The 16,909-nt window shown below is 39.2% G+C and overlaps 1 protein-coding gene and 1 non-coding gene across 3 annotated transcripts; both read right to left on the bottom strand.

Moving 5' to 3' along the window:
• Positions 1-901: 901 nt before the first annotated feature.
• On the bottom strand, positions 902-12,484 carry SSBP1 (single stranded DNA binding protein 1). 2 transcript variants are annotated; one of them, XM_022579415.3, is made up of 7 exons: positions 12,386-12,484; positions 11,647-11,713; positions 9,594-9,654; positions 8,787-8,927; positions 8,495-8,582; positions 6,492-6,580; positions 902-3,259 (listed from the first exon to the last, which is right to left on the bottom strand). In XM_022579415.3, the coding sequence occupies exons 2-7, from the start codon at positions 11,668-11,670 to the stop codon at positions 3,216-3,218; spliced, it is 447 nt and encodes a 148-aa protein (XP_022435123.1). In that variant the 5' UTR covers positions 11,671-11,713; positions 12,386-12,484; the 3' UTR covers positions 902-3,215. The 2 variants fall into 2 exon arrangements, with proteins under 2 accessions (XP_022435123.1, XP_022435108.2); XM_022579400.3 differs by lacking the exon at positions 12,386-12,484 and adding an exon at positions 12,205-12,361.
• A 3,057-nt stretch (positions 12,485-15,541) lies between these two features.
• LOC115801749 (U6 spliceosomal RNA) lies at positions 15,542-15,648 on the bottom strand. The gene has a single exon (XR_004022089.1). It is a non-coding gene; the product is annotated as a U6 spliceosomal RNA (small nuclear RNA).
• Positions 15,649-16,909: the final 1,261 nt, after the last annotated feature.

Raw genomic sequence — 16,909 nt, forward strand, 5'->3', positions numbered from 1 at the left:
TCTGCTTGCCGTTACTCCCACCAAATCTTCAGGGCACATAATGCAAGCCCTGACAGCAAAATAAGTAAAGTGATCCTGCCCTCATTTTCATGTTGATGTTTCAGGGCAATCCAACTGAACAACACACATTTACAAAGCCCTAAAATGTCACTGTGCTCGGCCGAGCTGGACAAGGGCAAAAGGGTAGTCTGAGTAAAAGACAACACTGCCTTCAAGAATTACACGATATCTTTCGGGAACAATGAGAAACTACCACTAATTTCCCCTAAATGAGCTGCAAAGGTTAGACTGAAACGCAGTTGGCAATGACAAGTAATCCCCAAAACAGCCACAGAACCGTGTCTTTGGTGTTTTCAGATGTCTTTGGACAGATCAATCTGTCCGATTTTCAAGAAATGGATGACTCTCTGAGAACTGCACCTCGCAGCAAATAGTGGATCTTATCTGGGCTGGTCTTTAAAGTCAGCCATTCTGGGTTGTGTACGTTTATTAAGAGAATACAAGAAAAAAAAAAAAAGAAGTGTTTAAGCATGAGATGTTACGATACAGATAATGCGGGAAAAACTGCATGAAAGAATATCTTGTTCACCTCTAGCACATGAAGTGGTACTAGCTTAACATGAATGAGGAGAGCAAGCCTGGCTTGGAAATAATGGAAAGATTTTTTTCCCCAAAAATGTAAAGAGCTTTGGCTTCCCTGGTGGCGCAGTGGTTGAGAGTCCGCCTGCCGATGCAGGGGACACGGGTTCGTGCCCTGGTCCGGGAAGATCCCACATGCCATGGAGCGGCCGGGCCCGTGAGCCATGGCCACTGAACCTGCGTGTCCGGAGCCTGTGCTCCGCCAACGGGAGAGGCCACAACAGTGAGAGGCCCGCGTACCGCAAAAAAAAAAAAACAAACAAAAATGTAAAGAGCTTTATTTACTTCTTCTTCTTATAAAGATAATACATACTCAATGCTTAAAAAAAAAAAAAAAATTACAAAATTGTAAAAAATAAGGAAAATCATAATCTTCTCAGAGATCATCAGAGCATTTTGATTTTTCTCCTTCCAGACTCTTCTAAGTATATATTTATATCAATTACTTTTTTTCAAATACGGGAATAACACCACACATGCTGTTTGATACTTTTGCTCCCACACTTCCATGTATCATACGCATCTTTCTACCTAACCCAGAATCCCAAAATCAAAGTCACAGGGCAGTTTTCTGCAGGTACATTCCCTGACACCGTAAGAACATGAAAAAAGGAAATGCAGGACACAAAACTTGGACTAGAAGACCCCTACGGTCTGTTACTGCTATCAGATTCCACAGGTCTACTCCGAGACTAGGCTCGGAACAGTAGAAAGTTTCTCAGGAGACGGGGCTGCCTGCGGGGGGAGGGCAGAGTTTATGCTCCCACAGCCTGCCTGGTTGTGGACCCCGGGTCTGCAGTATCACACGTACGCTGAGGCCTCTGCACTGAACACCTGACTCTGAAAGCCCTGCTGCCCAGCCTCAGAGCCTCTCAAGCAATCTCCAGTGGGAGTCTGCAGAAGAGCCCCTCGGCTCGCGGGGATCCTGGAGGACACACTCTTCTTCTGCCCCTGCACCCTGGACTCAGAATCGCTTGGGGTTGGTAATTAAGCAGTTTTGTTCACCATGTCACTTTCCCAAAGCACAGAGTCATCACTCAGTTTAAACAGGAATACTAATCCACATTAACTTCTCACAACTTTGAAGGAGCATAAAAGTACCTTTGCTGAGGAAAAAAATTAAAAGTTGCCCAAAAGACAAATCTCACCTACTTTACAATTTTGCTTAAGGAATGTGGCGTAAAGGAGTGAAGACTACATCACCAGTTTTAATGTGGGAACTCAAGAGAGCAGACTTAATGTGCTGACTAATGGTGCCAGCTACAGGAAAAAAAGAAAAAGATGGTTGAAAAAAAATAATTAAAATTTTAAAATAAATAAAGATAGCTGATATGAGGAAACAGTAATTAATTTTCTACTGTTCCTGGGCGAAAGAAAGGATAAAGCTAAGGAACTCCATTTTTCCTTAAACAAGCTGTGAGTACAAAATGCTGCTGATGTGTGCAGAAAATACCTTAAAACAAAAAGTCAAGGGTCCATAAAATAACGTGTGAATTCTGAACCTGTTAAAGTCCAGCAGGGTCTAAGCTACAGTTAGCACCACACTCTCTCAGGCAGAGGGGAGAGGACATGTAGAAGTAAAAGATGCATTAAAAAACTGAGTTTGTTTTATGTAATCTTTACTAGTAAATTACTAGTACTCTGTCAGAATCTTACAATAAAGGTAACTGTGCATACACAATTGTACACAGTATGTACAACAAGAGACCATGTAGAAAAATAAGAGGAAAATGTCATACCTGGGGCGCTAACCTAGAGAGGCAGGGACTCCCCTGAGAGTCTGTATGAGACTAAAAGGACAGAGAATGGGGTTTAGAAAGATAGAAAATAGTGAAACCAGAGCCTATGTCATCACCTGGAGATGGACTACTTCATCCCTAGTTATACTTTAGGACTTTACTGCTAGTAAACTCTGTTTCACAAATGCTACTAGTGAAATTGTCCAAAAACAGAAGACGTGAATAATGTAGGTTCATCTTGAAGCTATTTAGATTAGATATTAACCACTGTTCAGCAAGCCCCTACAATTTAGGCTAAAGCTTAATATCCCATTGGGATCATTCATGTGTCAACATTTATTGCCTATTCTGTGCCAAGCAATGGTTAAGACGCAGGTACATAAAGAAGATACAGTTCTTGCCTTCTAGTCTATAAACCAAACAGATAAGGAAATCAGTATTTACAACCATGGGATAAATGTATGACGTACAGCAATGCTCAATAAACACTGAGTAGCTAAATCAATACTATAATAGAAGTGTGCACAAAAAGGGGGGGGGAGCTTCCGAAAGGACAGTTATCCCTCTGCCATAACACGGATGACCCTAACAGTTCACTATCTTGTATACTTATACACAGAAACTGTCTCTTAAAGAATAAAAAACTAGTGAATGCCATAACATACAGGAGCTACCAAGGTTCATGACACGAAAAGGGGAAGGAGAACAGCAGTCAGGAAAAATATTATCACTCATTTTACATAGAGTATTTTAATTCTTGTCTTCAGAAACTATAAGGACTATCAAGATTTGGAAACGAGACTGTACCAAACAATGGCCAAAGAAGAATCGTCCATTCTATGCCTTCTCTTTCGTCTGGTCACTCAGAAATATAATGTTATCTGTAAAGAAGCCAAAGCATAAATGTTATTTTCAGAATGCTTCCTCCATCTCATTTAATCATTCCCCTCTACCACATACATATTTTAGTGCTATTCACTGAAAAGACTTTAGACAAATTCTCAAAATATTATGTTCTTGCTATATTGCTTGCTATGTCCTTGAGAGGTATATACAATAGGCATAATGGAGCTAAAAGCTGGGCTTCAACCGTTTATCAACAGCTCAGACCTTGTGAGAAAAGGTGGGATACTTCTCATCTTCCCTGAAGATAGCTAAGGTCTTCTCAGTGATAACTTTCTACAGAAGAGCTAGTCACAAATTCTGATGCTTGCAGTGCTCAGACAGATGCCATTAAACCGGGGAGCACATCCTCACAGAGAAAAGGATCCCGGGAACACAGTCCACAGGCTGGAGGGATGGAGGAAGGACAGGGTTCAACAAACGGCCCCATCGCACAGACAGACTTATTTATGTTTTTTAAGCCTGAACACTTATACAGAACACATTTTATTTTTAAATTTTAAAACAGAATGAGTTTTATATATTCACTCTTGAGAAAATTTTTACTATCAGTATTTCACAGAGAACATTTTTATCCAAAAACATCAGACACTGCTCTTAAAATATTGTGCAGAAAGAGTTAGTTTAGGACAAGCAAAGGAAAAGAAGTAGTATCTCCCGTATAACACCGAAAGATCTACATTCTTAAAACTTCAGAATTATTCAAAAACGGTTGTTATATAGTAACTGAATATTTGTTGACGACTGTAGTCTTCTAAAACTAGAATGTTTTGGAACAGAATGGTTAGTATAAGAGATTATCAGAATTGACATCACTGTGTAAAAAAGACAAGCGTGCCACCTGCTGGTGGTTATTTTTAAGCTACATTGATCCAAAGGAGAAAAAAATATGGCCTATAAAACAGATAAGCCAAATTAAAACTCTGTTCTCTTCCATTCTAATGTCACTAAAGACCTGTTCAATTTTACTATTAGCCGTAAACCTATGTTAACTGCTTAATCATTCATGCTAGTGAATACTGGTGACAAGAAAAAAAGAAAAGGCTGATAATTTGAAATGCTTCTGTTTGGCCTGGTTTATAACAATTCACACAATCCAAAATCTGCCCTCACAATAGGTTTACAGTGGAATATGAAAGTGTTGAATGCTTCATAAATACATGATCAATAGATTTTAAACTGTCAATTCTTTTATGAGAAAGCTTGATCTTCCACTGCTGAAATCACAGGGGTAGTTCTATACCATATACAGGTCTAGAAAAAAATTTTTGAATAGGTAGATACATCTGGAGGCTTGACCCAAGGAGGAACAGGGCGGGCAGGAAGTAATTTACTGTCACAACACTCAAGAATTATGAAAGCAAACCAGTCAGAAAAAACCTCATCTAAGTTATCAAGGTCAGTACACTTTCAAAGAAACCGGTAAGAAAATATACGATTATTATTTACAACAAATTATAATTTATCCATATGGCACAGTAGTTAAGACAAACTCTGGAGCAAGTGAAAAGAGAAAGATAAGAGAAAAATCTGTCAGTTAGGAGACTTAAGTTGTCAGACTTTTCGCCTCCAGAATTGTGCGAAAATTCATTTCTGTTGTTTAAAAAAAGAAAATAAGAGACACTTAAGATACATATAAACCATGTAATATGATGTATGGACTGGTATTTATGAAGCAGTCAAAGAAATTTCAATACTACGACATCTGGTAAAAAAAATTTTACAATAATTTCTTAATATTAGGTGTGATAATAGCACTATAGTTATGTTTTAAAAAGGAATCTATCTTTCAGAGATACCTACTGAAATATTTATGGATGATATAATGTCTGAGATTCCCTCAAAATAATCCAGGTGGGGGAAAAGGGGGCTGGGTCATAGATGAAATAATATTGGCCATCTGTTGATAACTGTTAAAGCTGCATGATGGGAGTTTTTGTTTCTTACTATTCTCTCTCCTTTTGTGTATGTTTGACATTTTCCATAATAAAAAAATTAATTTTTAAATGATATCTAATTTGGGCATACCTCAGAAGTTCATAAATATTGAGATACTACTATAATAAAAGTTCTTTTATTCCCATCTACTTATTTATCAAAACAAGGTTTCTCAGTTTTTATATTGATAAAAAACAAGAAAACAGAATGAATGCTTTTTTAGCAATTTATCCAAAAGGCAAAAAATGCATCATCTATCTCATTAAGATACATTTTCAATAAAATTTTAGTTTGTATACATATATACTAAAGTTGTTTTGGTCAATTATGTTCTAAAAACAACTGTAATGATAACCCAATTCAAGGAGAAACCTAACATTTAGAGCTCTACTGTTGCAGAATTTTTTTTAATATTTTTAAATTTCTATTTATGCATGTACTTTTGTTACAGTTAATTGAATGAATGACAAGAGTCTTGACTATACAATATATTAAGGTACACTTCTGAGGAGAAAATGAAATTGAAAAACAAGTTCAGAGAAAAGGGAATAATGTAAAATTTCCAAATGTTGAGGAGTTTGTATCTTTTTTAATGATGATGGATACCAAATAGCTATAATATTTAGATCCATTAATACCTTTAAGAGTAACATAATTTTATATTAAAAAAATTTAATGTCAACTTAAACATGTCCAAAGGGGTATATTATTTTCAAAATTCTTGTAGAATTTTCAGAAAAGTTTGAAAACTCTGCTCTAGAGGATATCTTCTTAACTTCCTGAAGCTTCCATGTGTCCATCTTTTCTATGTTGTTTTGTATTTTGTTTAATGAGAACAAAAGGAATTTAAAACAAAATCATCATGTTAAGTATCAAACAGGTTCTGAACAAATTTGCACAAATGTCTAACGCCACTCACTTTAGTATAACTCTGTCTCGACACATGCTTTTCCCTGTTTAGGCCATGTCCTTCAAAAACACTAAAGGTTTTCTAAGTCCAAATAGTAAGTACTGGCATAGACAGTTCAACTGATAAGTTACTTGTGAACTAAAACTGTGAGTACAGAGATAATTTTCTAAAGGAAGAGATAAATGTAGAAACCTGGAGCAAGCCCACAAACCTCACTTGGAATTCTCCTGGTGAAGTGCCTTACAATCCCATTGGCATCAGTACTAACAGCCTCAGGTAAAGTTACAACATAGCCAAGCTTTCAAAAACGGAAAGGAGAAAAAAAAAAAAAAACAGAATAGCTATTATCACAAGAGCCTTACCAGCTATAATTGTTGTTGCTTGTCGTCTCACATTATTTTTATCCATATATTCACCATAGTCTACTTTCCCTTCCACATAAATTCGAGACCTGATATAAATAAAATTTACAGTTTTTAGTCTGGAGATTCTAATGTACTTTACAGGAGAGAGTCAGGTTAGAGAGGGTAAGTATACATTAAGGATGAAACAGATAATCATACAGAACCTCATTTTTGCTACCTACCACTTCTCAAAATTCAGAATTAAGAGTACTGAAACAGAGAGTTCCCTTGTGGCCTAGTGGATTCCTAAGGAATGCTAGCTCTAGGATTCCAGGCTTTCACTGCCAGGGCCCAGGTTCAATCCCTGGTGAGGGAACTGAGATCCCACAAGCCACGTGGTACAGCCAAAAAGAAAAAGTAGTGAAACAGAATGTGCACAGACTTGCCACACCTAGGGAAAAGGACAATGTTTTCATCCTTGAGCTAACTGTGGTCCTTATGAAAGTTAAAAAAAAAAAAAACAAAAAAAACTGTTCAAAATTTTAAGTCAAAATTAAAAAAAAAAAAAAAAAAAAAAAAAGCAACCTTAAGACCATGAAGAGCAACCTAGTGGCATCCTTTAAATCCCTATGGTTAATTTCCAATGTGTTATTTTCTGTCACCGCTGATTTTGGATTCTCTAACAGATTTGTTGATTTTTTCATTTATTTTTTAGTTAGTTCCTTTCTATATTAAGGTTCATAAACTTACTCTCAAAAGACTTAGATTACTAAAATGCAAAATTTTCAGCTTTAGTATTTCACTCAGAGTTAATTACTAAGACTATGCTGTACTCTCTAGAAAGCTGAACTAGAAGACAACCGTAACTCTGATTTCAAAGAGTAGAAAATGGCCATAATGACACCAATTTTCAGAGTCTAACACCACCAAAAATGTACAATACAGAACATAGACAAGACTGGTAAAATGACTGGGTGCCAAAAGGAACAGTCACACAGATTCACCAATCAGTAGGGGAAATTGCATATAGACATTTTCCTTGAAATTTCCTTGAATTTTCCTGTGTTTATATGCGTATATACGCACATATCATACATACATGACAACGGAGGTATATATGAAGAAAAGGTATGCACTTATTTTAAAAAAATAGAAATTTTAGTTACTGCTGAAATTATTTTACATGAAATGTTTTATTTCTATAAAACAAGTACATTTCTAAACATACTATGACTACAACTGCTGTTAAACACATCCTCTTGTCCTTCTGTGGGTCTGGAAAAGATACTTTTTATACATAATCAATCCAAGCATTCCAAAAGGGAACTACTAAGTTTACATAAAATTATCAAATATGAAATAACTGCTGTGAATATTACCATAATACCTCACTGGGTCAGGCTTCCGACATTCCAGACCCTCTGTTAGGCCATCATGTGATGCCAACAGGCGAGACATCTGCCTTCAGGATCGCTGGCCACGGAGGCACTTGCTCACATGGTACTCGGTACCCATTGCCTTCTCTCTTGCCTCATCAGCTCCATTTAAGTACACATCCTCTTTGCCCTAAATTATAAGTTCTTAAAAGGCTAAACCATGTTAAAACCTTTAAATTAGTCGCATATGGCAATGCGCTATGTTTACAGCATTAAGCATTGCATGAATACCTCTTGGGCTAACACAGAGTAATTAGTGGTACTACATAAATAAAGGAGCTACACAGTCCATAAGAACATGTTACCAGTTTCTTAAACCAGCGGTCCCCAACCTTTCTGGCACCAGGGACCGGTTTCGTGGAGACAATTTTTCCCTGGATGGGGGTGGGGGTGGGGGGGTGGCTCGGGCGGTAACGCGGGCCATGGGCAGCGGCAGGTGAAGCTTCGCTGCTTGCCCACCGCTCACCTCCCGCTGTGCGGCCCAGGGCCTAACAGGCCTTGGACCGGGACCGGTCCGTGGCCCGGAGGTTGGGGACCCCTGTTTTAAACCATTCAATCTGTAAGATCCTTCCTTCCTCAACTTACCCCTTTTTCACATACTGATATGCCACATCTCTCAGGCCTGGTCGGAATACTGAAATTCTGTGCCACGTTGTCTTTTGACTGACATCACCTAAATCACAATAGGGAATGTGGTTACAAATGCAAAAGACAAGTGCCAAAGGACAACATGTCCCAGCAAAACCAATCCACAATTTCCAAAAGAGCAGAAAAGAATTAGAGAAGGTCCTTTCTAAAAGTACCTAATTAGGTAATTCACAATAAATAATGTCTATTTACTGCTGATAAAATTAAGAGCCCGGGCTTTTGTACTCACCCATTTGGTGTGTTTCATTTTCCCCTGATCGCCACATCTCATTTGTTGCTAGAGAAAATATTGTGACTGGGTTTTTTCCTTCCACCTGTCTCATGACAGGGTCCTGACCTACTCGACCAAGTAACTGCACACGATTCAGAGCTGAAAGGCAATGTGTAGATAAAACGAGACTGAGAGAAATGTCCAGGGAGGAACAGCTACAAACACTACTCCAACTTCAGTCTTGGCATTAAGCAAAACCCAAGTTCTAGAAGGTTTGAAAGTAAGTTGAAGGGGAAAATAGACAGAGGTTGGGAGGGAAAAAGAGGATTGGCAAGAAAGGAGAAAATATTCAGAAGAAGTAGCCCCACAAAACAAACGTTAAGCTCTTTATCTAAATTCTTCTTTTAAATACCTGAAGAAACTTCTTTAAACTGTCTGTAGAGTTAAAAGAACAAATCTGAATATCTTTATAAATACAAGGGACTATTTCTGTGAAACAACAGCTTTCACAAACATTCACTTCTTCAGCCAAATAGCACATACCCTTGGAAGACGTAGATAACCAAATAGGACTCAAGGAAATTCTTTGGCAGGAAAGTGACAACAAGAGTGAGTAAAAACTGACTGGTAAAGGAAGAAGGGCCCAATTTACAGGAGCCCTGCAGCCTGGTGGGGCAAGGCCAAGATCTGAGAGGCAAATATGAGTCAAGAGCGTGACGATTAATAGATTATAACCCAACGAATACACCTCTTGTGCAACACTGAGAATATCAGCATACTGCTATAAATAACACGCTTTAAACTTGGGAATCAGCTGCTACTTACATCTTTCGAGAACCAAACTGCCAGCTACTTCAGACTCATGTCTTACAAACTGATGAAGGACCTAAAGCGGCACAAAGAAGTAAAACAGCTTTAATCCGGGGGGAAAGGCAAATACCAACAGAAGACCCATTCACACGTGGTCACCATCTAGTCAGCAGCTCCTATGGCACACATCCACCCAAGACAAGAGGTGTGCCCATCACACAGAGCCAGGAGGACCATGCAAACACTTAAGGGCAGCCTACTGCAGAAGCCCACAGGTACACAGGAGGTACTACACAGTATACCCAAGAGAGTTCATTTACAGTCCTCTCCCGCTTCTTTTGTGGCAATCTTCCTGACTACGGTGCCTCTGTGTTTGTACACAAAAGGTAAATAAATACATGTTGGAAAAAGTCATGCTTTCGACAGACCAAAGAAAAAAGTCTAAGATAAACAAACATGATTCTTTGATAAAGTGCAAAGATATGCCTGCCCAAATCGGTCTGTCAGACAAAGGGAATCACTGCCATGTAACAGCAGCACTCAATAACAACAGCTACCATTGCTGAGTACCCGCTAACTGCTTTACCTCTCATCAATTATTCCTCAGACTAAATCTATAAACTATGTAAAATTACCACCACTTTATAGAAGAGAAAAATGAAGTTCAAAGAGACAGAGTAACTTGCGCAAAATCCTACAGGAAGTAAGTGGCAAGTCACGCCGAGATCCCAGGGCCGTCTGACCCCAAGGCTGCTGCTTTTCCCAGTGCCCTCTGCTGCCTCTTTAAGGACATTCTGTGTAAGGGCTACTGCAAAGATATGAGGACACATCACTGGGAACATCACTGGGTTCAGAGAGCTAAACATTACATCAGAGAAACATGCGTCAAGTGGTGGCACTGTTAATAAGCGACCAATTAAAACAATACCCACTCCAGGGGTGGTACTTCTGGCTATGGAATCCTGGCGCTATGTTTGGGAGCAGAGAGTGGGTAAGAAAATAAAAATGTGAGTTACAACATATTAAAGATCAAACTGCTAACTGCCACCTGTGTCATGATTCCAGAAAGGTGCTAATCTGAGTGCTCAGATGAGGCAGAGCTCCTAAGTTTCATGGAACGACAGTTTGCCTCATTGGGGGCACACAAAAATCAAGACCTACCGGAGGAGCAGAAATGGGGAAAGAATTAATTTAACTGGGATACTTTTTTAAATTAAACATTTAACTCTTTCATACACGGCTTTAAAGATATCGTAACACTGCAGAATCGTGTATTAAGACAGGAATAGCTTTTCCATGCTTCACATTTCAACACATGAAGAAGTATACGTTTCAAAAGTATGTATAAGTTAGTACGGATCCAAGAATATAGGGCCAACTCTACAGCAGGGCGGGGGAAATATGAACAGGTTTCACAGAGGAATTGCTTCTTCCTTATCTTCACAAGATGAGTGCGAGAGGTGTTCTAAAGGAGAATCTATAGCACGTGGTGCCCAGATGAGCTTAAGCGAGCAAAAAGGGGTCTAGGCTGGCTCAAGGCTGGCGAGGCTGACTGAGGAGATCAGGGGAGGAGTCTGACTGGGTGACACGAGAAGCAATCCTGGACCTGGTAAACGTGTGGTGATGCTGAGACCTCACCTGCTCTCCTCAGCACAAGGAGGCAGGGCGGGGTGGGGGGGCAGGCTGACAACACATGAGGCACGTGGTCAGGAAAGAAACCACTTGTCTTATTAAAAATATAGTAATTTTAAAAAGCTGGAACAACGGTTCTCATGGTCTGCAGATCAACGACGACCTTCAATGCTCTCTAACTGATCTACGTGCAAGTAGCACATGTTTTTAAAAGTAATTATTCCCATTATATATGTGAACACACTAGAGAAGTTTCGTTTTGCTTTAGTGAACATTATTTACCCAAGTAAAATCTGTCCCCAGCCCTCGTGTCAAATAAGTACACCAAGGTGTGTGGGCTCAAAGGACTTTTGCCTCTGCAGGCAAAAGCCTAAAGAAATTTGATCACCATGGCTTATAGTAACACACCCCAACACTAATACAAAGAAGTGATTACCTGCACTACAGGTCTTCGAAACATGGCTTCTATTTCCTTTTCTTACAATCTAACCTTTAATCTTTTCCTGAAGAAAAAAGAGATCAATTAAGTCCTACAGCAAGAATATGAATTCACTGAGTCCTAAGTGCCTAACTGCATCCACGACTTTTACGCAACCCACCTTTAGACCGTATCGCATCAACAGTCCTGCACAGGGGACGGGAAAGACTCCCTCCTGCTCCCAGAAAGCTCCTCTCGCACTTTCATGCCTCTTTGATCCCCCTTAACTTCCTCCTCCTCCAACCCACACCAAAAAATCCTGATTCTATCCCCATTTCCGTTCCACTGTCTTCTCAAATTTTATTCAAATGCAAGTTCCCTTCGGGCAGGGACTTCTGTCGGACTTATTCACTGTTACACCCAATACCCCTAAAACAGCTCCTAAGACATACTAAGAGCTCAATAAATATTAAAATGTTAGCACGGGGCTTCAATCTGAAACGTGTGGCCGTAAAAACGACCGCCTCCAGCCCCGTCACCAAAGACCAAGGAGATCCCTGGGCTTCGCCGCCTCACCGCCGAGATGTGCGGGCGCCCCTTCTCCAAGATGACGCTCCCAACCAACAACGTAAAGGAATTGAGAGGGGCGGCGAAACCACGGAGTCCTCTGCGCGAGGGAGAAGACAAGGTCCACACACCGACACAGTACCGCCTCCAAGAACTACGCAAAGCCTTCCGCCCCTTCTCCCTCCCTCACCTGAAGCTCAGGCTCCTACAGCTTCCAGGCAGGAACTCATTTCCGGTTGCTGCTGGGACGCAAGACTCGCGAGAAGAAGGAGGAAACGGAAATCCCGCTGCGTGCGTCGTAGAAATGAGGCCGGCCGGCGCCGCGGGAAACACGCCCCCTTAACGCGGTAGTTCCGAGAGCTTCCTTGTGAGCGGGAGCGAATGAGTCAACGCCGCCAAGTGGTTCAGTTAACCTATTTGCAAGTTTGTAGCGAAATGAAATTACTATCTGAAGAGGTTCCCGGCCTGGGACTCGGCAGGGTGGACCAAACAAAGGCTAGCTGCGCCTCTGGAAAAAACTAGAAAGGTTCAGGCCTCCAAAAGCAAGAAGATAAAAACAAAACAACAACAAAAACAAACAAAAAACGGAAAAAGTAGAGAAAGAGCCGAAAGCGCAAAATTTAAGGGTCACCAAAAAAATGGGAATCAAAATAAATAGTAATGCAATGTTTTCAAAAGTCAGAATTAAGGCAAAAAATTCGTGAATAAAATATGAAAAATGTTATTAAATACAGTATCTGAGCCAGATAGGATCCTAAGGCACCAGGAAAAACGTGTGCCCCTATATACAAGTTTTTATGTATTTAAAAAAAACTTTCCAAGAACATGAAAGTACTTGAAGAAATATTGAACATCTGAAAATTAGGTGTATTAAAACTAACAACGTTGCTTTAAGTTTAAATATTTTGCTTTTACCAAAAACATAATTTTACCTTCCTGGCTTTAATAGAAGTAAACTGACTGATACTATTTTCAAAATCTACTTCTTTGCTTACTTTATTTCCGATTGCAAGAGTTGCCGTGCCTGATCATTCTTCCTGAGGAAGTGGCATTAACTTCAGCTTACTGAACTTGCCTTTATTTAGAATTCTGATATTTTGTTAATTGTGGATTTTTCATTAATTTTAATATCTTAAAATTATTGCATTAAAGTAGCATTAATCTTGAATGCTGGGTTTGTTGGCCCCCCTTAAATTTTGTCTTGTTCCCCCTAATCCTGTCCTTGGTAAGGAAAAGGGGATTAGAGGCCCATAGACTGCAGAATACAGGCCAGAGGGAGCCTCCCCAGGCCTGTTCATCACCTGGTCCTGGCACTGTCCAGCTTCTAGAAAAGGTACCCTCCACATCATTCTAGTAAGCAAATCTCCTCCTCAGGACCCTACTTAAAACCTTTCAATGGCCCATTCTTGCCCCAAAAGGAAAAAACACGAACTACTTCATGTGGTTTCCAACACATACCCTAACTCACTCTTAAGAGTATGACTTACTACTTGGTATATTTATTGACGCTTACCTCTGTTTTACTTCCACCTTCAAGATGTTTAGTCCTGGAAACATACCATGTTATGCTGCCTTCAGGTCTTGCACAGGCATTAATCATCCCACACTCCACTGTGTTACTACTGTAACATACCCTCTGATGCTTTCCTATTTAAAACTCCTATTTCCACTTGAGCTGTTGAGTCAGGTGAAAAACCAAATTCACCCTTTCCTTCAAAGCCAGTTTCCCCCTTCTAAGCTCCTTGTTTGTTTTAATGGTACCAAGATTCTCCCAGACTTGAAGTTTGGAATCATCTTTGACACATCTCACTGATCACCTACATCTGTTCATCCATATCCAATCACTTGGCCCTAAAAGTTCTATCTTCATTAGGCCACAGATCTCTCCCTCTTTCTTTCTGTTCACAAACACTTTGGGGTAAGCAGAAAGCACCATGCAAATTGAAAATAGACACAGCTTTGGCAAACTTTTATAACCTTATGAATAACATCTCAGTGGAGAATCTGGGCTAATCTGAATTCTCTCTCAGACAGGAGTTACCAATACACGTTCTCCTTAGACTGTTGGCTGGAGAAAGTTGCAAGTGCTGTTTTCTTTGACAAAGAAAAACATATTAAGATGTATAATGTCATGGAAGAACAGAGTTAAAACATTTTCTTCTGTCATCAGATAGATCCTCCTTCACAATATGACAAATACTTCAGCATTGCTTTACTCTTCAGCATCAGAAATGTCCTTTCCACATACTTTCAAAATTCTCTACTCAAATCGTCTTTCCTTTGTTCTCCCATTTCACTTTCTTTACACACTCAGTCTATCTTGTATTAGAATTTAAATGCCCATGAAGGTGCCTCCTCTTCCCCATTGATTGTGCGCTCTTAGAGAATAGGGACCTTGTTGTGAATATCCAGTTGGCAATTATGCTTTAAACAAGAACAGGCCACAGGCCAGAACAGAGAAATAGAACCTAGAAGGATACTCAAATAGGCCTGAAATTAGAAAATTAAAAAAAGAAAAAGAATCTAGAAGAGTAGCTGAAATGTATTTTTTAATTAAACATACCACTTTTACAAGAATCTACAATTTGCATTTTGGTGAGGAATTCCTGAAACCTCTTCATGGTGTGCATATACCTGCACACGCTCTAACATAATCATAAGCTTTCTGTAGTTCATCCACAGACCCAGAAAGTACCTTCCCAACGCTGAGAAGTGGTGAAAGCATCATGGCTTTAATCAGTTACAGTTACCCCTGGCAACAGTGGAATAACTCAGGGCTTTCATCCTTTACAAAGCTAGCTGAGAAAGAGACATGTCTATATGCCCAACTCCACAAAGTTATCTTTGGCCTTGCCTTTTTTTTTCCTTATGATAACAGATCAATTTTAATTCTAGGGTGCGCATTATAAACTTCATGGAACTGTTGTACACATTCGATAAAGTGACAACTGTGCGATACCACTTAGTATCTCAAAATCAGGAACATACATTGGAATTGTTTAAACAGAATCCACAGAATTAAAAACAAAATCAGAAGTCGTCCACAGTTATACTCATTGTCAATTAAATGTTTTATCACTTACTACTTGATATAACAGTCAATATCTAGTAGGGGATATTGGAAGTGATTTCAGATTCTCATCCTGTTGTACTCTGTTGGGAAGGTTTCTTGAGTGGCTATGTGACTGGCCAAAGGTGGGTACAACTAGGACCCGAACAGCCTGTAAGGTTCTACCACAGTTTCTGTAGTTTTCACTTTTTTTCCTTTGTCAGTGAAAAGTGAACAGTAAGAATTAAATACTTATCTTTACATATACACACGGTGTGCTGTGAAAGCATATTTGCTAAAAATATGGAACGCTTCACGAATTTGCGTGTCATCCTTGCACAGGGGCCGTGCTAATCTTCTCTGTACCGCTCCAATTTTAGTATATGTGCTGCCAAAGCGAGCACTGGCCTTGCCTTTTTTCCCCCCTAAGTTAAAAAAAGTCTCAGCTATAGGCATCAAGTGGTAGAGACCAGGGTCGGCAATGCTTTCTCACAGATAGGAAGCTTTGGAAAATTTCAGTGCTGTAGAAGAACATTTTTTAGATATTTTAATCAAGTTTTCACTTTGCTTTTAAATCAGTTTTTCCTCAAGCCTCATAACTATTGGAAAATTACAGCACTTATTACTTAAACTGATTACTATCACGTTTTACATTGATTCAAAAGCAATTTTAGCAATACTCCATAGTTACTATGGCTATTTTTTTGTTAAATTTTTTTTGAATTTTATTTTATTTATTTTTTTATACAGCAGGTTCTTATTAGTTATCCATTTTATACACATCAGTGTATACATGTCAATCCCAATCTCCCAATTCATCACACCACCACCACCATCCCCACCATTTTCCCCCTTTGGTGTCCATGTTTGTTCTCTACATCTCTGTCTATTTCTGCCCTGCAAACCAGTTCATCTGTACCATTTTTCTAGGTTCCACATATATGCATTAATATACGATATTTGTTTTTCTCCTTCTGACTTACTTCACTCTGTATGACAGTCTCTAGATCCATCTATGTCTCTACAAATGACCCAATTTCGTTCCTTTTTGGGGCTGAGTAATATTCCATTGTATATATGTACCATACCTTCTTTATCCATTCTTCTGTCAATGGGCATTTAGGTTGCTTCCACGACCTGGCTATTGTAAATAGTGCTGCAATGAACATTGTGGTGCATGTCTCTTTTGGAATTGTGGTTTTCTCAGGGTATATGCCCAGTAGTGGGATTGCTGGGTCATATGGTAGTTCTATTTTTAGTTTTTTAAGGAACCTCCATACTGTTCTCCATAGTGGCTGAATCAGTTTACATTCCCACCAACAGTGCAAGAGAGTTCCCTTTTCTCCACACCCTCTCCAGCATTTGTTGTTTGTAGATTTTCTGATGATACCCATTCTAACTGGTGTGAGGTGATACCTCATTGTAGTTTTGATTTGCATTTTGTTAAATTTTTTAAAAAACTCAACCTGACAGTTTTTATGCAATTCAAGATTGACAGTATGGTTCATACAGAGATTTTTAAGATATCTAACTGTTCAGGCTGAAATGTTGACATTTATCTTTCAGTGTTCATCTTTCTACAGTTTTAGATAAATAGCTTCTATAAATTGGTAGATGTGCTAGAGCTTAGTAAAGCACAGTAGTATTTCTTTATAAGGTTTCTTT

This window comes from Delphinapterus leucas, chromosome 9 (genome assembly GCF_059928025.1).
Source record: "Delphinapterus leucas isolate spDelLeu-1000000601 "Yukka" chromosome 9, BTC_Dleu_Yukka2, whole genome shotgun sequence".
Taxonomy (NCBI): domain Eukaryota; kingdom Metazoa; phylum Chordata; class Mammalia; order Artiodactyla; family Monodontidae; genus Delphinapterus; species Delphinapterus leucas.